General features: G+C 39.0%; 1 protein-coding gene across 5 annotated transcripts; it reads left to right on the top strand.

Moving 5' to 3' along the window:
- The first annotated feature begins 2,537 nt into the window (after window positions 1-2,537).
- Window positions 2,538-23,296, top strand: LOC137243070 (arginine-hydroxylase NDUFAF5, mitochondrial). 5 transcript variants are annotated; one of them, XM_067770242.1, is made up of 7 exons: window positions 2,538-2,825; window positions 2,874-3,129; window positions 3,196-3,420; window positions 3,496-3,708; window positions 6,416-6,551; window positions 22,858-22,937; window positions 23,004-23,296. In XM_067770242.1, exons 1-7 carry the CDS (start codon window positions 2,635-2,637, stop codon window positions 23,181-23,183), a joined length of 1,281 nt encoding a protein of 426 aa, XP_067626343.1. In that variant the 5' UTR covers window positions 2,538-2,634; the 3' UTR covers window positions 23,184-23,296. The 5 variants fall into 5 exon arrangements, 4 of the variants coding, with proteins under 4 accessions (XP_067626343.1, XP_067626344.1, XP_067626345.1 ...); XR_010950455.1 differs by lacking the exons at window positions 22,858-22,937; window positions 23,004-23,296 and adding exons at window positions 8,855-8,983; window positions 9,047-10,192 and having other exon boundaries at window positions 2,540-2,825; XM_067770243.1 differs by lacking the exons at window positions 22,858-22,937; window positions 23,004-23,296 and adding an exon at window positions 8,133-8,793 and having other exon boundaries at window positions 2,539-2,825.
- The last annotated feature ends 607 nt before the right edge of the window (window positions 23,297-23,903 follow it).

Below are 23,903 nucleotides of genomic sequence, written 5' to 3'. Positions count from 1 at the left end.
GTCTGAAACGAGTTTATTGTTCCGGGTTCAAAAGGACATCGCTCCCCAACCCCTGTTGCATCTAGGTTATAACTCTCGCAGAAAGGCCTATGTCGCTAATGTGTAATGCATTACCCATTTACATGGCTTTCGCAGGTAAGTATAAAAAAATTTATGGTTCCGAGTGACACATTCAAATATGTAAGGTATTATATATATACTAGTGACACTATTCTGTAACTCGACTGGAATAAAATTATCTGCAGAACTCACACTTTCATAATTTTGGTTTTCTATTTCTTGACTGTATTGACCTTTCACAAGCTTTACAGAACAATGGTTCTTATTCGCAAGATTGCAGAACGGGTTTTACATTGCACTTATCCGACGGGTCAACAGAGTTAAGAGCACCAAAGTGTCCGAATGCATATACCGTACGTTCGAATCGAGTTACAGAAAGGGGTCTTTAGATTCATTAAGCGTGCTTGGAATGAATTACAAAAATTTGAAACGATAATCTGTAAGTGACGAATTTTATCACTTCACATAGATACATAATACAATTTCACCGAGTTGGAACGGACTCACCCAGTTTCAAACGTTGTTGTTGTAGTTGGTGTTGGTACTGTTGTTGTTGCTGTTGCTGCTGCTGAACCTGCTGCTGCTGAGTGTGCGTATGTTGCTCAGATGTTGCTGGCTGGCGTTAATGAGGTGTGATTATCGTGCCATTAGGTAGAATGTTATAGGGCAATGCTTGGCCATTGGACACCACCCAATATTTGCTCAGCTCGTTTAGATGATGGTTTTGCGTTTGTTGTTGCAATTGTAATTGTTGCAATTGTTGTGCATCATTAATATGTTGCTGTGGTGAATGGCGCTGTGTTTGTTGATATGTCACTCTAGGAGTGGTACGTCTGGCGTCTTGGCATATGACGGTGCCGGGGTCACTGGATATGGTTGGTGCTATTGCAGTTGGTGTGGATGGAAATGACACCGCTAAGCCAACACCACTATTGCTAAGTTGAGGAACCGTGTATATTACGTGGCAATCGTTGGGAATATTCCAACATTCCCGCGCTCCTCGCATACGCGGAGAAGGCAACGCCGATGCCTTCCAATTACTATTTATTAGTATTCACGATGTTCGGGAATTTAGCACGTCCTGAGAGTAGGTTAAAACGGTCTCAACGTGGCCACCGGCTAGCTTACTTCGTTTTTAATTGAATTCACTCATTTCGGAGACAATTTTCGGGTTAAAACGTTAAAATGTAAACTTCCCGTATGTAGCTCCTTAGCCTTTCAAAATTTGGCTATGTATATAAGCACGGCTTTGAGGAATTCCGAAAATACGATGAACATATGTAGAGGAGTGTTTTACGATTGCTATAAACCGCCCAAATTTTGATGGTGAACTATCTGTATTTGAGAACGCGCTCGTCAGTTCCACCAACTATATGTGGATGCACTTAAGTATCCTGTAATTTTTCACTTGACCACTTTTTGGTCACGAGGGTTGTGTGCTCTACCGCTTCAGACCGCCAGCAAAAAGGAAAAGGAAACTTTTTCTTCCTCGGAAACTCGTGGTGGTTTTTTCTTCCTTCCTTTTTTTTTTTCCCGTCTTCTAGTGATGGCCGGTCTGTCTGTTCCCTTCTTTTCGATATTTTTCTTTTTATCGCCACTTTCACCACATCGCTAGGTGTGTTCGCGTGAACACGCTCCCAAGTGGGTCGTAGCCGTAGACCGTAGCAGCAGACCGTAACACAGTTCTGTATAATAGAGAACCCTCTAAATTATGTATGCCGAACTTGTCAGAATAACGGAAAACGTCAATGGAATGCAAACACCTGAAATTTTATTTCGTCATGCGCTGATCGTTACGCTGAAATTTTTTTTTTTTAGGGGTAAATTAACTCCCGCACCGTGGCTAGGGAGGTCGATTATAAATCGAATTATTTAGCCCATTCAATGAATTAAAGCGCCATCACCAATTACGAGAATTTTCTCTATTTTATTTCAATATGTGGCGTGTTGCTATGCTTTTTTATTCCGTTATCTTCACTGTTCCGTTATTTTCACTGTTCCGTTAGTTCACTTTCAATTTTGTATTTTATTTCAATATGTGGCGTGTTGTCATCGGTTTTTTGTTCCGTTATTTTCACTTATGACTTGTTCTTTTTTTGTTCCGTTATGTTCGTTTTTTCTTTCTTCACTTCTTTTTAATTTTATTTTCCCGTTATGTGGCGTCACGCCATTAGAATACTTCCTGTTGGGAGGCAAAAGCTTTCCCTAACTCGAGTTTAGGGAAGCATTGTACATCCCAACTCCGCCAATTCACCAGAATGGAGTGCATGTGCCACCCTTAGGTCCATTATAGATTTCGGCTCAACCAATTCAAGCCCAAATTTATTTGGTTGAGCCGAGGCTAGCACTGCACTTCCACTCCGGTGAAAGCACAAGAACGGAATTACGCTAAAAATGTTTTTCGGTAATTATTCATTTTGGTTTCCGTTGGCAACGCAATGGCCAAGACAATCAGCTGCACTGATGACATCAGCTGTTATTACTGCTCCCAGCTGTTCATACAAAGATTACGAGGTTGATAACTATTTCTGTTCTTTAAATTAACTTATGGTCGGTTTTCAATAATTAAGCCACATGTTAAAAGATATTCACCAATTATGTTCGCAGAAATTTCTGCAATTGTGTAAATCGAATTCGCATGTAAACACAAAAACTAAAGCAAATTGGCGCACTCGTTTGACCAACCATTACAGCACACAAGCAACCTATCACAACATTTTTGATAGAAATGCTAAACGCTTGCAAAAGGAACGTGCAGCGCGAAAGTAAGTAGGAACAAATCGAAATTTAAAATACATACTCCTTCTTCGCAGTCCCGACGTAAAGCTTTATGACTACCTCAAGGAAGAAGTTGGTTTTCGTTTGGCTGATCGCATTTTAGATATTAAGCGGGAATTTGGTAATGCCGCGGATATTGGTTGTAGTCGTGGCTTTCTATCCAAACATATTATGGCCGAAAGTGTGCAACATTTGACTTTGTGCGACACAAGCCCCACAATGTTGGCACAAGCACAAGGAACACCAGGTCTTAAGATGACCAGACTAGAAGTGGATGAAGAGCAATTGGATGTAATGTTTAATCACTTGCGTAACATTTTATGTATTTATAAATACTCAAATCTTGCTCACCAACAGTTTCCTGACAGTTCATTGGATTTAGTTATATCAAGTTTGAGTTTGCATTGGGTTAATGACTTACCTAGCTGCTTTTCCCGTGTCATAAAAAGTTTGAAACCCGATGGTGTTTTCATAGCATCGCTATTCGGTGGTGATACACTGTATGAGTTACGCTCATCGCTACAATTGGCTGAGATAGAACGTAAAGGTGGGATAGCGCCGCATATATCACCATTTGCGCAGGTACTGCATACAAGAACTGCTGACGAACTTGAATAATAGCGTTTTTTTTTCTATTTTAACTTTCTTTCAGAGCAGATAAGGGATATTGGTGCATTATTGAATCGTGCTGGTTTTACCATGTTAACCATTGATACTGATGAAATTGTTGTAGGATTTCCAACCATGTTTGAGCTTATGTGGGATTTGAAAGGGATGGCGGAGAATAATGCTGCTTTCAATAGGCCAGCGCATATTAGTCGACAGACTTTGTTAGCAGCAAGTGCGATTTATAAAGAATTGTATGCAAAGGTATGTATGAATACATAATGAGGATATCAGCATACAGTTATGTAATCCTCCAATTTATTTTGCTCATAGTTTTGATTACCGATACATACCCCAGCGGGTTAGGGGGCTTAGAATATACATACCTGCGGTAGGTATGCCTGACGTAAGAGGCGACTAAATTACCAAACAGATTCAAGGGGTTGTGTAGCGCAACCCTTTCAAAGGGCTGCCCGCAATATATAGCTTCTCCAAACCCAAATGTCAACCTCACCGTGGCGAATCCTGTTTCATTAACAGCCGAGGCTCTGGCGACCCCGAGCTGCTCATGGATATAGGGGGTGGGAGGGCGGTATGGCCTAGAAGTTCGCATGTGGTCATAAAAACCCGTTCCCGAGAGAGTCGGGCTTGGTACCGGAACGTACCGGATCTGCATCCGGCAAAGGACTATCAACATCGATAACACTCCCCGGGCCTTCGGGGAGTGTCCTTACCGCTACAACAACAACAACAACAGAAGCTATATATTGCGCTGGCAACCCCTTGAGAGGGTTGCGCCACACAACCCCTTGTTGCTTTTGTTATGTATAGAGCTTGTATATGGCTTCTCCAACCCAATTGTCAACCTCACCTACCTGTGGCGAATTCTGATTCATTAAAGTCTTTGGCGACCCCGAACTCCTGATGGATCTAGGGGTGGGAGGGCGGTATGGCCTAGAAGGTTTCACGTGGCCATACCAAATCGTTCCCGAGATGGTTGGGCTTGTTACCGGAACGTACCGGATCTGCATCCGGCAAAGGGCCATCAACATCGATAACACTCCCAAAGTCCTTCGGGGAGTGTCCTTATCGCTACAACAACATTAACGATACATAAAATATATTAGTGGTGTAAATACAATCATAGAGAACGCTACCTTTTTCTATTCATATACAAATAAGGATAAAAACGTTGTTGTTGTTGTAGCGATAAAGATAGGTGAGTTTGATAATTTGGTTGGATAAGCTATAAAATGCGCCGTCAACTCCTTGAAATGGTTTCGCTACACAACCCCTAGAATAAATTGGGTAGTTTAGTCACCTGTACGACAGGCACACTTCCGCAGGTATATTCTACACCCACTAACCCGCTGAGGGTGCGGTCAAAACGTCATACTTATTTCATTTGCGCTTGGCATGGCTATCCAACAAGGCGGAGGGTGGGGCACGCCTTCCTCTGCTTCCATAGGCCGGTTCCGATAAAAATACTTAGCCAGGCGTCATCTTTCATTTGTATAACATGGCCTAGCCAGCGTTTTAATTTGCTGGACTAAGTTGATGTCTGCGTAAAGGTCGTACAGCTCATCATTAAATCTTCCTTGGTACTCGCGCCATAGCGTAGAAATTCGTAAATCATTCGAAGAACTCTCTAACACTCCCAGAGCCGCTTCATCTGATGTCATGGTCAATGTTTCCGCACCATATAGCAGGACGGGTACGATAAGTGACATGTAGAGCATGATTTTAGTTTGCAGAAAGAGGACTTTACTTCTCAATTGCCTTTAATTTTTTTGTTCATATTCAAAGTATTAATTTCGGCTCGACTTCTACAAATATAATACACTTCCAACTTGCGCACTTGTGTGTATTGAGCTTAGTATGCAATTGAAAATATTTGGATTTTTCAAATGCATAGTAGGCGAGGTGAAAAAATAATTTGATTAGTTTTTTGATTTTGAATTTGATGTGATCGAACGGAAATAAGCGTGTTCATCTGATATGCAAATTAACTAACAAATTTTAAAAACATATTTTAATTATTAAATAAAATATTAATATAAACATTACCTAAATATACGTGTATGTGTGTGTTATTCAATTAATAAATTAAATAATTAAATTAATTGTTATTCAATTACACACATACGGTATTGGTGCATAAATGCACGTAAATTCCTTTTATGGAGTCTTCATACAAATAATTATTATCAGCATTCCGTGCGACTTTTTACCCTTCTCCCATTCCTCGTATTCTAAATAAAAATTCCGTGTGAGTTTTTTCACTTCTCCCTTTCCTCTTATTCTGACCAAGGTTCTAAAAAGCGGAAATCGGTTATGGGAGAAAAGTAGGTATTCAGACCAATTTTAAATATTCTCGCGGATTTTTTTAATCCCGCGGAAAAATTCCTACAATTCTTTTCTCCTAGGGAGAACAACAATTGGGGAATAGGAATTTCGAATTTTCGAAGTCAGCTGTTTTCGTGTCAATTGAAATTTCGTTGCGCATTTCTTATTTTGTTTCAAAAATTGAAAAGTTTAATTATTGCTGCGAATTTGTTTGAAATTAAGAAATAAAATATAAACAATGCACATTATTGCATTTCATATGGTATTCACTGAAATGAGTAATAAATTGGTGCCACAGCAACATCAACAGCGGAGCATAGGAAGACGGCAGGATAACACAAATCCGCCGGAGTTGCCTACTTTCATTCTGCAAAGCAATTTTCTGACGGCCAAGTCGAGTTGAGTTCGCCTTTCGTCATATGCCAAAATCTATTTATGCCTTCTTAAGAAATCCTTGCGCAATTTCTGGATGGCTGCATCAAATATACGAAGAGCTCTTCCGTTGCTTATGATATACTTTTCGACTTAAAATAAAGAATATTGTGGGGAAATTTTACCTATATATATATGTATATATATACTTTTTTGTTAAATAATGATTTCTAAGTATTTTTATATTTTAAAGGATGATGGCGTAACAGGAACATTTCAAATCATTTACTTTGTTGGCTGGAAACCTGGTCCAAATCAACCTAAGCCTTTGGAAAGAGGAAGTGGTAATATTTCACTGAAAGATTTGGGAAAAATTATCGAAACTGGAGGTAATAAGGCAACTTCTTAAAAACACAATATTACGATAGTAAAAGAACAATTAGAAGATAGTTGTATATTTGTACAAACAAGAGTAGAGTTCAAAGGCAGTTCTGTATGATAGACAACCCTCTAAAATATGAATGCCGAACTTGTCAGAATAAGGGAAAACGTCAGCGACATGAGAACATCTCAATACCTGAATATTCATTTCATCCATCATGCTCTACTACAATCGGAGTAGATTTTATTTCACGTTTAGAAATATGTATAATAACTATATATACCGCAACCAGAATTTTGTATACAAAAAGATTAACGTAACTTTATGTTCCCCAACAGAATATAGTAAAACTAATTTATTTGAAGAATTTGTACGAAAGATGAAGGAATCAAAAACTTTTATATATTTAAGGTTACACGCCTAAAAGTATGTTTTTATTTAATCGAAAATTTACAGCATGAAATGAAATGAATGAAAATTTTTGAAAATTCATTTATCAAGATTGAAAATTAAATATTCGATAACATTATTTTCAAACAAATATTTAAAGTATTACAATACAAAGTATGAATAACAATATAATTATTAAATTCAATTAACCCTACAATGTTGTTAATATCGCCTTCATTATTGTATTATGGAAATCATATTTTGTTAAAAAAATGTCGAAAAAAATATTTTGCCGAACTAAAAAAAAGCCGAAGAAATATAGAGAAATGTCGAAGAAAATTTGCATGTCTGGTATATTTTTTTGCTTGCAAAGAAAAGTTACACATTTTCATGTGTTGTTGTATTTTCCATGATTTGGTTGTAAACAAACACAAAGTAGGTTTTTCTGCAGAAACATTGATGATAGCATACACAGTGCTGGACCCAACCAGGGCTTAAAGCGAGGTCAAAGGAATAAAACTCTTGATCGGGTCCAGATTTTGGACCAGCTGCAAGTAGTTTTTGGTTTCTTGTGAACATCTTTCGACAAGAAAATGTTTTCGTTTTTGTCTTCGGACTATTGATACCGAGGTTGTTGTTGTTGTTGTAGCAGTGATTGATACCGAGGTCAAAATGCGTCATTCAATTAAAAATAAATAATAATCACCCCTATTCTGCATTTCGACTTGGATTGGAATTTTTTCAATTTGGCAATTTTGGTATTCTGTGTTCCAATCTCTTTCGATCCAACTTCGAATCGTTCGATTTTGTGTATTCTGCATTTCGATCGTAGTTCCGTTTTTCTATGTTGCAAATTAGTTGGCGGAAAAATATTTTTTTTTTTTATTTTTTTTATTAATTTATAACAGAATTTTCACAAACAGCCCTATTCTGCATTTCGACTTGGATTGGAATTTTTTCGATTTGGAAATTTTGGTATTCTGTGTTCCAATCTCTTTCGATCCAACTTCGAATCGTTCGATTTTGCGTATTCTGCATTTCGATCGTAGTTCCATTTTTCTAAGTTGCAAATTAGTTGGCGGAAAAATATTTTCTTTTTAGCTTTTTATTAATTTATAACAGAATTTTAACAAAAATGTAAGTAAAACTTGTTAAGAAACGTAGAAAGCTTGATGATGATTGTTTTTGATGTTTCCAGGTCAAAAACAACATGTCGATGTCGAAGTCCTTGGACGTATTTGCCCCGCAAAAGTATCTAACACATACTTGAAAGCATCCTTGTTAAGTCGAAAGTTTTTTTTGAACATAAATAAGAAAATAAGTCATTAAACTTTACCACTTTTAAGTTCAATTTCTTACAATTCGTCACTCATCTCAAATGGATTACACAAATCTCGCAATATTTGCCTTTCCATTCTCGCCTGGCAATTTTCGTATGCGTTGGTTTCCAACTCTATAAATAATGCCGCGGCTATTGATTCCATTATAATAGACAGCTATAATTTGTGTCTGTTCATTGGGTCCAGTTATATGCCAAAGCAAACTTCCGGCGTAGAGGAAGGTGAAGCGAAAACGTAAACAATCCTTGCGGAAAGAATAAATAAACCTTTATAAAGTATTTTAGGCCAGTGCAATGAAATTAGCATCCTTATGATTCAGAAAATGTCAACTATATTCGTGCAGGAATCCGTTTTAACAAAACTTGGTGGCCACGGCAGGGAATTGGCCAAAAGAACGACAAAAACACACTTACAATTATGAAAGCACTTCACTCAAAAAAATATAACACTGCGGCAATATATTCTTTTGCTTTTTTTGTACAAAATGGCGTGGATAATAAAATATAAACGTTTTTCAGTGTTTTTTACAAATTTTCTTTATTTTATTTTGTTCCAATGTTCACACATTCCGTACCAACAGCTGATTTCGAAAAATCATTTGCTCTTCCTCTTCTCTTTACGATTCCGTCGTAATGCAGAATACCAAACTTCGATTAAAGCGGAGCGTAGAACGGGAACGTAATCGAAATGCAGAATAGGGGTGAAAAATGTAAGTAAAACTTGTTAAGAAACGTAAAAGGCTTAATGATGACTGTTTTTTATATGTTTCCAGGTCAAAAACAACATGTCGATGTCGCACATTGGGGACGAACTTTTCAAAACCACCTACATATCACAAATATTAACCGATTTTAATCATTTTTGTACAGAAATTTTTGTAATTGAATTCTGAAGAGACTTACATCGCCAGATTTTTAAAATTAATTAGAAAAAAGAAAAATAAAAAAAAAAAATAAAAATTTTGCAAAATGTTCTTTAAAAAATTGTTTAAACAAATTAATTTTGCAAAACGTATGTGAATTAGCAATACCGACTGTCTCTTAAAGTGTATATCATTCTCTTAAGTATTGAGCAAAAATTGTATGTCACGAAAATGATACATAAATACGTATTATAATATAAAGTTCTGCAAAGAATAGGCTATTTTGCAACAAATTGTTTAATAAACAAATTAATTTGAATAATCAAGCGATGTGAGTCTCTTCAGAATTCAACTACGAAAATTTCTATGTAAACATTGTTGCAATCGGTTGATTTTTCGCACCTGTAAGTGGTTTTGATTGAAATTAGTACTTAATCCCCAATGTGTGTCGAAGTCCTTGGACGTATTTGCCCCGCAAAAGTATCTAACACATACTTGAAAGCATCCTTATTAAGTCGAAAGTTTTTTTTAACTTAAATAAGAAAATAAGTCATTAAACTTTACCACTTTTAAGTTAAATTTCTTACAATTCGGCACTCATCTCAAATGGATTACACAAATCTCGCAATATTTGCCTTTCCATTCTCGCCTGGCCATTTTCGTATGCGTTGCTTTCCAACTCCACAAATAATGCCGCGGCTATTGATTCCATTATAATATACAGCTATAATTTGTGTGTGTTCGTTGGGTCCAGTTATATGCCAAAGCAAGCTGCCGGAGTAGAGGAAGGTGAAGCGAAAACGTAAACAATCCATGCGGAAAGAATAAGTAAATCTTTATAAAGTATTTTAGGCCAGTGTAATGAAATTAGCATCCATAAAATTCAGAAAATGTCAACTATATTCATGCAGGAATCCGTTTTAACGAAACTTGGTGGCCACGGCAGGGAATTGGCCAAAAGAACGACAAAAACACACAATTATGAAAGCACTTCATTCAAAAAAATATAACACTGCGGCAATATATTCTATTGCTTTTCTTTGTACAAAATGGCTTTGATAATAAAATATAAACGTTTTTCAGTGTTTTTTTACAAATTTTCCTCAATTTATTTTGTTCCAATGTTCACACATTCCGTACCAACAGCTGATTTCGAAAAATCATTTGCTCTTCCTCTTCTCTTTACGATTCCGTCGTAATGCAGAATACCAAACTTCGATTGAAGCGGAGCGTAGAACGGGAACGTAATCGATGCATTGACATTTTTCGTTTTGACATTTTTAATTTTCGGTTTTCTCATGGCGCAATAAAACCAGACAGGTGTAATCAATTATGAGGTGGGTTTTGTCTAAGGCTGGAGTAACGCTCAGTCAATCCAGAGTCGAGTAAAGGTCCCACAAACCCTTACGGAATAAATACACGATATTTATGTGTTACGAACACACGCACACACGGCTGGAGATATTAGGCGGGCAGCAGCTTTCCGTCGCAAGATGGCGAGGGGGCGGAGCGGCGGCTAACGGTCGTTGGAGTAGAGGAGGTTCGGTAGGGCGGTTGAACGGTCGGGTGACAGGCGGACTCGTACGGCGGTACGGAAGCAGCGGCTTAACGGCGGTAGGATGGCAAGCGGCCAGTGGCTAGTGTAGCAGCGGCGGGACGGATGCCTTGGCTTAACGACGGTAGGGTGGCAGACGGCCGACGGTCGTCGTAGCAGCAGCGTGACAGATGCAGCCGCTTAACGGCGGTAGGACGGCGAACGACCAACGGTCGTCGTAGCAGCGGCGGGACGGATGCAGCGGCTTAACGGCGGTAGGATGGCAGACGGCCAACGGTCGTCGTAGCAGCGGCGTGACGGATGCAGCGGCTTAACGGCGGTAGGATGGCGAACGGCCAACGGTCGTCGTAGCAGCGGCTTAACGGCGGTAGGATGGCGAACGGCCAACGGTTAGTGTGGCAGCGGCGGCACCAGCAAGGCGGAAGGGGCACGGCGGTAGTATGGCGGACGGCCAACGGATGGGTGCTTTGGATCATTGAGGCGGCAGGCCGCTCAAACACCAAGGTGGGCGACGGAGGGAAAAGTAGTCCGAAGACACCACTCGCGTCGTCCAGCCCTGATGGAGGGTGACCCGCGCCATGACGGCGCCGCTGCCACGCAGCCCGATCTGAGGGGGGAAGGGGGTATCTGGTCATTGAGGCAGCGGGCAGCTCAAGCACCAAAGTGGGCGACGGAGGGAAAAGTAGTCCGAAGACACCACTCGCCTCGTCCAGCCCTGGTGGAGGGTGACCCGCGCCATGACAGCGCCCCTTCCACTCAGCTAGCTAGCCGAAGTGGTTATTTTGTCTTTAAAAAGACAACCACTCCCGCTGGCTCACCTGCGAGGACTGAATTGCAAAAATGCAAATTCGATGTTTATATGGATGGTGCCGCAAACTGGTTGAGAAGTCAACACACCATTATTGTGATTTTCATTGGTTTGCTATCAGTGGTTGTTGACTATGCTATAAAAGAATAACTACAAGTGGTTGTTGGCTATGCTATAGAAAATTAAGTACAGGGAGGTTCAGGTTTAAGTGAATAAGGAAATACAGGGGGTTACGTTATTGTAACGCTATACAGTCCCCCTCCCACTTCGGTTGACGGAAAGCTGCGGTGGGTAGAGATGGATCTCCAGGCATGGCCTAGGTCTTATGCCGGTGTGCATGTAGGCGAAGCACTTTATTAATTATTTTTTTCTTTTCTCTCAAAAATATACAGAGTCATTCCACTTATATCTAACAGAGTTTATGTTTTTAATTCATTTGTATAACGTAAGAATAATTACATTTCATTGTTCTTAAAACTAACAGAGTATATTTCATACAATTCATTATAATACATAATCTTCTTCTTCGTTTCCATCTTCCTCGGGTTGTGATTTCGTCATGGCCATCAGGTATTCGGTAAAATGTGACCCGAAAAAAATTGGTCCCTTTCCCGCTTTTGTTCGGTTGGCTGGCCACTGGTACTGCTCCCTCCGTGTGCACCCGCTCTGACGTCGTTTTATTTCGCCGAAGTTTATGCCTGCTGCAGATGCTTTTGTACCCTCTTTTCTGACCATGTTTATTGCAAGTGCCGTATGTGGAATCTCCTAATCCCATGTGCGGTGGTCGCTCAGGAGCGGTGCTAACGCTTTTCCGCCGAACTGCTTCCCATTGTCGGTGAAGAAGGTTTTCCGGACAACCAAGTAAGTATATGACCTTTTCTTGTAGCGCTTTGAGCACGCTTGCCGTTTTTGCTTGGCGCGCCGGGATTAACTCCACCCGCTTGTAGAATTTGTAGATCATGGCGAGGAGGTAATTGCTTCGTTGCTTGGAACGTGGTAGTGGTGGCACGAAGTCGATGGTTACTATTTCCCATGGCCGCGGCTATTGCATAATCTCACCGGGCTCTTCTCTGTCGCTTTTTATTGTGTAAAATATGTCTGGTTTTTGTGTCGGTGTGCCGGTGTTTTGTAACGGGCGGCGGGAGAGCGTATTGAATATCGCGTTCGGCGCTATTTTTCGGTACGCTTTATTGCGGTTGTATTTTTGTATAGCCGGGCAACGGGGGTGGAAGCGTTGCTTCAGCGGTCGGTTATGTTTACGGATGGTCGAATGTTCGGCTGCGGTAATTGGGCTAACGGTTTTACTCAATCGCTTCTGGTGGTGCGCTGAAAAAGTTTCCTGCTCCGAATTTTGGCCATTGCTCACGTGTTCCCGGCTGGTCGTTGCACATAGTGTGCCTAACTCGGCTGATCTTCTGGTCAAAGTGGCTTCTAACGGCTGGCCATCTAGCGTGAGGGTGATTCCCCTTTCCCGTAAAAAGCCCATTCCTAAGATCATCCGTTCTGCCAGGTTCGGGATGACGGACGACATTGTGTTGGTCGTTCGTCCTTGGTACGTAATCCTCGCTGTGTAGGAATTCGAACTATAGACACACGTCTGGTCTGCCAATTGGACGCTCCACCTGTTAAGACGTGGTTTGATGTTGCTTCTCTGCAGGTGATTTCGTATTGACTCATCGACGTATGAAAGGGTGGCGCCGGTGTCCACTAGCGCGCGCAAGCTCATGCCCTCGATGGTTATCGGTATATAGAAACGGTCATCTACTTGCATTTCGGCAGCGGGATCGCAGGCTGGTGGTTCAATAGGCTTCTGTGGCCGCACAAATAATGCTTGGCGGCTTCCTCTCACTTAACTTGACGGCATCCTGGATGTGTTGTTGTCGGCGGATTGGTTGGTCGAAGGGCATAGGCAGTCCCTGGAGAGGATGTTGTCTTGTCCACACCTGGAGCTGAACATTCTCCAGCGACCCCTGCATTGGAAGCGGCGGTGTCCGCGTTCCTTGCAACGCCAGCAGCACTCCTTGCTATCGTACTCCTTTTGAAGATGATACAGGCTGTGGATCGCCTCTTTGTCTTGTTTCGCTTCCTCGCTTTTTAGCAGCCCATATTCCTCCGTTATTTCCAGGAGCTCATCGATCGTCTTAAACTCACTGAGCTTGACGAAGAGGCGGTATTCAACGCGACCATCGTATATTCGCTCGAGGTGATTTTCCTTGCACATTGTCGGATGCTGGCAGATCAGCGTTTCCAATGCGAGGACGTAGTCCTTGGCTTTTTCTTGGCCTTGTTGCCTGCGATTTCGGATGGCCTCTTTTAAATGTTGAAGATGACGCTTAGGCAGGAAAAAAATTTCACCTCCCTTCGAAAATCACTCCAGTGGTTGATTTGTTGCTTACGCGCTACGTTACACAATCACCCTCATAGCGAAGTTCACGCGGAAAAGTGTTCGCCTTCACTTCTTTTGTTCGGGTGAACCTTTTCCGCCTATCGGCAACTTCGGGCGAACAAAAGTTCACTTCGAAACAGCTGATGCTCTATTGCGAATTGGCAGTGAACAAATAATTTACTTACAATTGTGTAAACTGTGTAACCAAGCATATATTTCCTTAAAATACAACAAAAATAGAAATAAAAAATGTATAAAATAATGTTTAGTATTGCACTTAGGTTGGTATTGATTGAACGTGAGGAGAATATACATAAATGTGAAAGCGGTTCGGAGGCAATTAAGGGAAAGCCTAACCCTTTGGAGCTAAATGATTCACTGTAAGCTAAAAATTACTATTTTCAGCACTTTTGAATAACAAGTTAATTTTTTCAATTAGTTTTCGCCAATATTACAGGTTAAACATGTCGGCATTCTAATATTTGCTAGTTATTCTTACCACTCCTTGCCACCATTGAAGCGGAGTTCCACTAGTTGTAAAATTGTGTACATGCCTTCGTCTTTTCGCATAGGGAAAAGGCGTCGGAAAGGACCATGAAGTGGGTCTTAGCCAATATTGTTTCAGTGAGGTGCTCAACATTTTGGAACCGTTGCTTTGTCCACAATGGATAACTTGACTAACGTTGGCTATACGTTGTCATAAAAAATAGAATTTACAGCAATACAGGAATTTCACTTCTTCCACTCAGCTTCCGATTGTGCATTATTTATTGATTTATTTCTAATAATAAAAGAACATATAATTATAAGAGTATCAAATTTCAAAAAAAAAATTACTGAAATTTTGTTTTCCTCTCGTTCGCCTGTAAAATGAACAAATTTGGGCGTTCATTTCGCCCGAACAAAGAGTTGCCGATAAGGTGAAATCTTTTTCGGACACGAAAAATTTTTTCGCTACCCTCTGCGATAGGGTGAACAAAAACTGAGCCCGAGTTGACAAAGCTTCTCATTCGCAACGAAGAAGAACTTTACAAAAACAAATCTACATGGCACACAAATCAATATAGAGACAGAATGTCTCAATTGTGTTGTTAGTGTAGAAATGAGAAAACCTGAATTAAGCATGAAAACAAATACCAGCAGGATGGCCTAGTGGTTAAAGGCTACTGCAGTTTCACCATGTGATTCACGGTTCGAATCCCGGTGAAACCTTTGATAACATTACAAAATTGCCTGATGATGATTACGTTGGCGGTTTTCGAAATCGTCCATCGCAATATGCCATTAAATGTTTCTTTCTTTTCAGTTTCTCTTAGAAAAAACATAATAATTGAAATTAAATTATTATAAGCCGGTGTTAAGCTCATGAATTCTTAAATATAAGTATAAACTGAACACACCATTAAACAAACATACATAAATATGTTCAACTGAGCCCGAGTTGACAAAGCTTCTCATTCGCAACGAAGAAGAACTTTACAAAAACAAATCTACATGGCACACAAATCAATATAGAGACAGAATGTCTCAATTGTGTTGTTAGTGTAGAAATGAGAAAACCTGAATTAAGCATGAAAACAAATACCAGAAGGATGGCCTAGTGGTTAAAGGCTACTGCAGTTTCACCACGTGATTCACGGTTCGAATCCCGGTGAAACCTTTGATGACATTACAAAATTGCCTGATGATGATTACGTTGGCGGTTTCGAAATGGTCCATCGCAATATGCCAGTAAATGTTTCTTTCTTTTCAGTTTCTCTTAGAAAAAACACAATAATTGAAATTCAATTATTATAAGCCGGTGTTAAGCTCATGAATTCTTAAATATAAGTATAAACTGAACACACCATTAAACAAACATACATAAATATGTACAACTGAGCCCGAGTTGACAAAGCTTCTCATTCGCAACGAAGAAGAACTTTACAAAAACAAATCTACATGGCACACAAATCAATATAGAGACAGAATATCAATTGTGTTGTTGGTGTAGAAATGAGAAAACCTGAATTAAGCATGAAAACAAATACCAGCAGGATGGCCTAGTGGTTAAAGGCTACTGCAGTTTCACCATGTGATTCACGGTTCGAATCCCGGTGAAACCTTTGATAACATAACAAAATTGCCTGATGATGATTACGTTGACGGTTTTCGAAATGGTCCATCGCAATATGCCAGTAAATGTTTCTTTCTTTTCAGTTTCTCTTAGAAAAAACATAATAATTGAAATTCAATTATTATAAGCCGGTGTTAAGCTCATGAATTCTTAAATATAAGTATAAACTGAACACACCATTAAACAAACATACATAAATATGTACAACTGAGCCCGAGTTGACAAAGCTTCTCATTCGCAACGAAGAAGAACTTTACAAAAACAAATCTACATGGCACACAAATCAATATAGATACAGAATGTCTCAATTGTGTTGTTAGTGTAGAAATGAGAAAACCTGAATTAAGCATGAAAACAAATACCAGCAGGATGGCCTAGTGGTTAAAGGCTACTGCAGTTTCACCATGTGATTCACGGTTCGAATCCCGGTGAAACTTTTGATAACATTACAAAATTGCCTGATGATGATTACGTTGGCGGTTTTCGAAATGGTCTATCGCAATATGCCAGTAAATGTTTCTTTCTTTTCAGTTTCTCTTAGAAAAAACATAATAATTGAAATTCAATTATTATAAGCCGGTGTTAAGCTCATGAATTCTTAAATATAAGTATAAACTGAACACACCATTAAACAAACATACATAAATATGTACAACTGAGCCCGAGTTGACAAGCTTCTCATTCGCAACGAAGAAGAACTTTACAAAAACAAATCTGCATGGCACACAAATCAATATAGAGACAGAATGTCTCAATTGTGTTGTTAGTGTAGAAATGAGAAAACCTGAATTAAGCATGAAAACAAATACCAGCAGGATGGCCTAGTGGTTAAAGGCTACTGCAGTTTCACCATGTGATTCACGGTTCGAATTCGGGTGAAACCTTTGATAACATTACAAAATTGCCTGATGATGATTACGTTGGCGGTTTTCGAAATGGTCCATCGCAATATGCCAGTAAATGTTTTTTTTTTTTATTTTGATTTATAAAAATTAGTCGGGTTTTCCTTCATGACGCTATAAATTCAGAACTCACAAACCGATTTCCACGATTTTGCATTCGTTGGAAAAGTCTCGGGCTCCGTGAGGTTTATAGCAAAGAAAATTCAGGATCGATGCACAGGGTCTCGATATATAGGTCAAAACATGGACCCGGGTACCCCTACAATGTGTTTATAGAATATGGATATCAAATGAAAGCTGTTTATGAGTGCTTTAGTAGAGGGTATTTTCAAACCCCTGGGTGACTAGGGTCTCGATATATAGGTCAAAACGTGGACCCGGGTACCCCTAGAATGTGTTTATAGAATATGGATAACAAATGAAAGCTGTTGATAAGTGCTTTAGTGGAGGGTAATTTTCCTACCCCTGGGTGACTAGGGTCTCGAGATATAGGCCAAAACGTGGACTCGGATACACCTAGAATGTGTTTTTACATTATGGGTAACAAATTGAAGCTGTTGCTGTATGCTTTAGTACCGAGTAAGTTTTACACCGCTGGGTGACTAGGGTCTCTAGATATAGGCCAAAACATGGACCCGAATGTGTGTGTACTATGGATATCAAATGAAAGCTGCTGCTGAGAGCTTTAAAGTATTTTAATTGTGATATTCGATTTAGTCGCATGAATCTGGCAAAACTGATAAATATGCATCCGAAACCGAAATAAAGACATGAATTAATAATACTCACATACCTATTTACATACGTCCTATACGATTTGCTGAAATTTGGTATATAAATTTGCCTATATTAGTATTTACGAATATTTTTTCCGGGAAAAAGACCAGAGACGAACTGGGACTGGGACTGGGATTAGGACTAGGACTGGGACTGAGACTGAGACTGAGGCCAATTCTGGGATAATTCATAATGATGGTTTGCTTTTGCCGGCGCTCCACCACCCAATGAAGGAAAATCTTGCGCTGTTAATTTTGGCGCATTTGCTTGATCTGCAGCTTTTCTATTTTTGGCTTCAAGTTCTTCTTTTTGTACGGTTTGCAGCTTTTGGAAACTGCTTTTATTCTCTACCGACACATAGTCATTGAGGAGCGTGCTATTTCTTTGCAACCGCTCCACTATTTTGATGTTGGTTGAATAGATACATGAAGTACCATACCGGATGAGGCAGCGTTTGGCCCTGTGCTATTTCCAGCATTGCAGGTTGTGCGAATGATAGCGCCTGGAGCTGCAAGGAGCTGCTGGGAGGATGACAATTTGTGGGAGGGACGCAACAAATTAAATGGGGTTACACTGAAATGGCAGTCCTTGGTCGGGAAAAATCCCGAGTCGCTCCGGTACATAGAACCGACGGCCTTGGGAAGCGGCATTTCTCTGTATGAGGATTTAATGTTATATTAGTAATAACAAAAGTAATTTTCGTCTTTTTTAATTTTCTCTAGAGAATTATATTCTGCAAGCCTATAATTTTATTTCTCGGTAGTCTTTGAATTCTCAATTTTGAGCTTAAAATCTTAGCATCAACAGCGTTTTAATTATGGGCCTTTTCCTTCAAATTTCTTCATTTCAATCTCTCGCTGCTCAGCTGTGACGAATGGCTTTACTTCTTCGTTTTGTGGTTTGGGCATGCCAGCTTGGTTGCCCTGTTTTCGGGTTGTAGTAATGCTATTATTTTTATTTCAGATACCCATTTAAAACTCCCTCACGTCGCTATTTGACGGCGTTCTCAAACTCCGAATAATAAAGGAAGTTTTGTTTTGTGTTTTGTTTTGAAGCATGCAATACAATTGCCGGAGAGAAAAGGCCAAGTGCATCTTACTAGTTACTAGTTTGCCCACATTCATACTATACGTAGGTGTATTTTTTAGCAAGCGAGCTTGACGAAAACGCCTTAGCTTGCTAAAACAGTTCCATCATGGCTGAGCCAACCAGGGGCCTGTTTCATAGAATTCATGGAGACAATTTTGTTGCTTTGTTTGAGACAATTCAAAAGCTTTGTGCATTGTGAAGTCCTCTATTGTCACAATTGGCGAGAGAAGTTTGTTTGTTTGCTGGCTGTAAATAAATTGAATTGCCATGAATTATCTACTTGTGTTTCAAGCCAACTTTTCTTTTAAATGTGTCGATAGAAAATTATTTATAAAATCCATTTAATAAAGAAAATATTAAGCAAACATTTTAAAATATTGTAACGAATTTACTTGAAAATCCTCCTTTTTGCAATCCTCTGCTAAGTTCGAATCACTAAACTGTTGAATAAATAACTCCAATTTGTAATAATGTAAAATGGCCTTTATTAAAGTACTTCACAATAACACTCAAACTGTGCAACGAATAGCTTGCTTAATAACCAAACTGATTGACAGCTCAAATGAAACTCCTCTACTATTCAAAATAATACTGCTCTTGCTCGCTAGATAGCGTCTTAGTCGAAACTGCTTGACAACTCAAATCAAACTGAATTCTAGCGCCTCTACAATTGCCGCCTTTTATACTCTTTGATTTCAACCTTCGCATCTTCTAGGCGCTTCCAGAATCTACTAGTCCAGTAGCTCTCAAACTTCTCAGCTGTAACTACAATTGCACAATTTTATAGTTTTTCTCATTGCGTACTTCTAGGAGTATCTCAGATATATGCATGTGTTTGTGCATTGACTCTCCGCTGCTCGTATACGTACATGGTACATATGTGTAGACGCAATTATTGTTTCGTTTAGACGGCCCATACATGATACAAAAACCATGCGCAAATATAAAACGACGAAATTGGTGCAAATGAAAATTTTGACATACACGGCACAAGAACACTGCGCAATATTCATTTTTAAAGTAGCGCAACAAATGAAACATGTGTTTTAATTGTGTTAAAAAGGCACTAATTGTATAAAAAATCACTATTTATTTTCCACAGTGCTGGTAATTCACGGTATAAGTCGAAAAACTCGCACCAGAAGCGTTTATTTTCCATTGTACTTATAAAATGTATATTTTAATTGAAAGACCAGCTCAACTCCTTGCAGCACTGCGCAATATTAATTTTTCAACTAGCGCAACAAATGAAACATACATATGTTCTAATTCTATAAAAAATTATTTTGTATTATTAAATTTGTGTGAATTCCTGTTACAAGCTAGAGATGGTCCTTACGCCTTCGATATTAACATTTTTTAACAATAATTACTGATGTTATATTATCAGGAACCACAGGTAAACTGTGTAAGATTCACCATACACGAAGAAAAAAGCATGTGCAATATTTGCAGACATGCGTAAATATCAAAATCGTTTTGATTTTAGCGCAGTTCTGTGCGCAAATAGCGCAACCAGTGCACACACCGGTCAAATCCTTGTGCAAATTGGTAATTGGCACAAGGATACTTGAGCCGTGTAATTGGCGTATTATGTAGATACATAATGATTGAATTATTGATGTGAATTCGCGTCACTGCTTAGCATCGGCTTAGAGATAGCAGCACCCCTTAGTTTTGCTAATATTCGTAACAATATGTTAATAATGCAATGTACCAGCCGATTGAACGAGTGATGGTTGATGAAGCTGTTTACTTTTGTGAACGTTTTTCCAAACATTGGCCATTTAAATTAATTCGCAATGTTTTTGTATTTCAGCACAAAATTTTCAAACTTAAAACAAAATTTTTATTTGTTAGAAAAAATTAAGAAAAAACAGCCAAATGCGGAATAAATATCGCATTTTTGCTAAATTTTCGGCTTCGACCATCTTTATTCATGAAACCCATACAGCATTTTTTCCAAGCATCCGAGATGACTGCCTAGGATTCGTCATTTGGACCTTCCGAAATTTTTGGTGCTTTGAGTCACCTATTGAACCAAATTTTTTTTTAATATCTTCGTTTTTTGAAAAATATTGTCGACCGCTGAGCGATAATCTATTTTCTTTATAATGGTTAAAAATGATGTTTATACATCGAAAAGCTAAAAAAATATAAAAATCTGTTTGGTATAAGAAAACTGTTTATAATGGTCGAAAAGTTTAGATTAATTTCCATAGTAACACAATTAAATAGAAAATATGGAATCGACAAATAGTGCATTCTGTTCGATCGACACTCGCAATAGAGGGTATAAATCGTAAAATTTTATGAGTTTTAGATGCATTGCACAATAATTTATTTATTTAACTAGAAGACCCGGCAGACGTTGTCCTGCCCTATATTTGGCCTACCTGCATACATTTTAATAAGCTTTTTCCGTCTGACTCTGCCCTCCCCCCTCTTCACTTTTTCCTAATCCTTTTATTCACTCCTCCCTCCGTCTTTTTCGCTTCATCTATCTCCATCTTCGTCTCATTCTATCTCTTTCTCAATCTCCTTCTCTCAATTTCTTCTCATTCTTCTGCATCCCTTATTGCCTGTCCCAGAGGGTGGTATGTATTTTATTCCAGTCCCAGTCCTAGTCCTAATCCCAGTCCCAGCCCGTCTTGGATAATATATTACTCTGTACTAAAGCACTCATCAACAGCTTTCATTTGATATCCATATTGTATAAACACTGTCTAGGCATTCACTGGCCCACGTTTTGGCCTATATCTCGAAACCCTAGTCACCCAGGGGTATGAAAATTACCCTCTACTAAAGCACTCATCAACATCTTTCATTTGTTATCCATATTCTATAGAAACATTCTAGGGGTACTCGGGTCCACGTTTCGGCCTATATCTCAAGACCCTGTACGTCGATCGCAACCAAACCTATGTAGTAACCACCGCGTGAGGTTTACGTAACTTGTGTGAAAATTTGAACAAAATCGACCGACGCATCTCCTCAAACACCGGCGACCAACTAACACACATTTTAGCCTTTCTTTATATATATGTATATAGATTTTTATTTTTCACACTTCAATATAATATTAAAACGAAATGCAGATTTTCATTGCTTTTGAAATTCGGCTTAAAAATTGCACATGGAACAAAGACTCTCCTGAATTAAAAAAAATGTCATAGTACCTCTAAATCGCGGGTCCCCTCAGAAACACCTCGATTCTTGCAACATAGAACAATTTACCATTACATACTCAGTACTTGTGACATCCAAAAAATTTGAACTCGATACTCGGAACATTGCCTTGTTGCTTTTGGTAACGGTTCCTTAGATTCAATAAAATTCGAGGGAGGCCCGATTTATTTCGCTAATGAATTGCTGTGATTGGCTAATTCTCTTACGCACGTGTATTTTGGGACATTTGAAAGAGTTTTAACTAAGTGCGGTCCCATAAAGGCAGGGAAAAAATTTACGTTGCTTACAATAAAACAAAAAGCTGACAGCTAAGTGAATGATTTTCTGTCAATGCCTTATCCAAAAGTTTTCACGTGCATAAATCAACAATAAACCGTATTAAGAACAAGGAGAACACCATAAGGAAGTTCCTGGCGCATGTTGAATCTGGTCCTCGAAAGAGAACAAATCAACGAGCCAAGAATTTACGAATCACTTCTGATATGCTTAAGCAAAAGGCCAAGTTTTTTTATGCCAAGAAAATCGGGAGACTTCCATGCTAGCAATGGATGGGTTACAAAGGTTAAAAAAACATATGGAATACGAAGGATCAAAATATGTGGGGAAAAACTTTTCAATAAAACTCATTCAGTTGATCCATTTTTGTAAAAACTGAACAAAAAAATGTTTGATTTATGTTTTAGCAAGGACCAGATATACAGTGCCGATGAATCTGGTCTCTTTTGGAAGCTTTTGCCTGATAGAACTCTTGTGCGCTCAAAAGGAACTTCCGCTCCAGGACATAAAATCAGAAAGGAAAGAATAACTTTTCTTGCTTGCACGCATCTGAAAATCACAGAGTCAAATTAATGGTTACTCATTGAACCCACGTTCACTTAAAAATTTTACGGATATTTCAGTTGTCGACAAAGGAAATAAAAGTGCTTGGATAACCTTGGCTTTGTTTGAAGAATGGTTTCGCAAAACATTTGTTCCAGAGGTACATGTGGTCATCTTGGGTTGTAAAAAATTCCGTTTATTAATTTAAAATTTCCTAAAATTGCAGGTAAAGGAGTTCCTTTGTGCCGAAAATCTTCCCGAAAAGGTTCTATTGCTTCTTGATAATGCTCCATGCCATTCCAAAAAAGAAAGCGATTGTGATCTTACCGATGGTGAAGTAACAAACAACGTGGTAATAAATAGAAGAAAGTTACACCGGAAGAAATTATATCAGCATACAATATGAACAAGCGAGCTTGCACAAAACAAACAAAAATTTAAAATTAGTTTAGCTTCACATAAAGTAAGTGAGTCTTTCTATATTTAAGTATATGAATGAATTAAACTTAAGCGTTTTGATTTAAAATACAAATTAAAAATAATAAACTTATTTACCAATCAAATTCTTCTTCTCTCCATTACGGGCAAGAATCGAGTTACTTACTTACTTACTTAATTGGCGCTTAACCGTCTAAACGGTTATGGCCAAAAAATGTAAGGCGCGATAACCTCCGAAGAGATCTAAGGCCGAGCTTCTCTTCCAATTTGCGTCGTGCTCCTCTTGATTTTTCCCTACAAATTGGCCGGACGGGACCTACATGTTTTATGCCGACTCCGAACGGCATCTGCAAGGCAGATGAGTTTTCACTGAGAGCTTTTCATGGCAGAAATACAATCGGAGCGCTTGCCAGACACTGCCGAGGGGCGACCCCGCTTAGAAAAATTTTCTTCTAATTGAAAAATCTTATTTCTAAAATTTTTGATGTTGCTTTGCCCGGGAGTTGAACCCAGGGCATACGGCGTGATAGGCGGAGCACGCTACCATCACACCACGGTGGCCGCCAAAAAATTGAAAAAGAATAAATTAATCGGAGTAGGGAAAACACAAAACGTTCGGCCAATACCCACTCAGCATTTAGGTGATTCAATTTTGAATTTCCCTACATATCAATAAAATTTGATTACT

Source organism: Eurosta solidaginis, chromosome 3, assembly GCF_040869045.1.
Source record: "Eurosta solidaginis isolate ZX-2024a chromosome 3, ASM4086904v1, whole genome shotgun sequence".
In the NCBI taxonomy this organism is placed as follows: domain Eukaryota; kingdom Metazoa; phylum Arthropoda; class Insecta; order Diptera; family Tephritidae; genus Eurosta; species Eurosta solidaginis.
This window is presented reverse-complemented; position numbering and strand designations above follow the sequence as displayed.

Coding starts and splice junctions, on each gene's coding strand:
- LOC137243070 (XM_067770242.1), top strand. CDS start 2,635: ATGTTAAAAGATATTCACCAATTATGTTCGCAGAAATTTCTGCAATTG. Junction 3,130..3,195: donor TGGATGAAGAGCAATTGGAT/GTAATGTTTAAT, acceptor GCTCACCAACAG/TTTCCTGACAGTTCATTGGA. Junction 3,709..6,415: donor ATAAAGAATTGTATGCAAAG/GTATGTATGAAT, acceptor TATATTTTAAAG/GATGATGGCGTAACAGGAAC.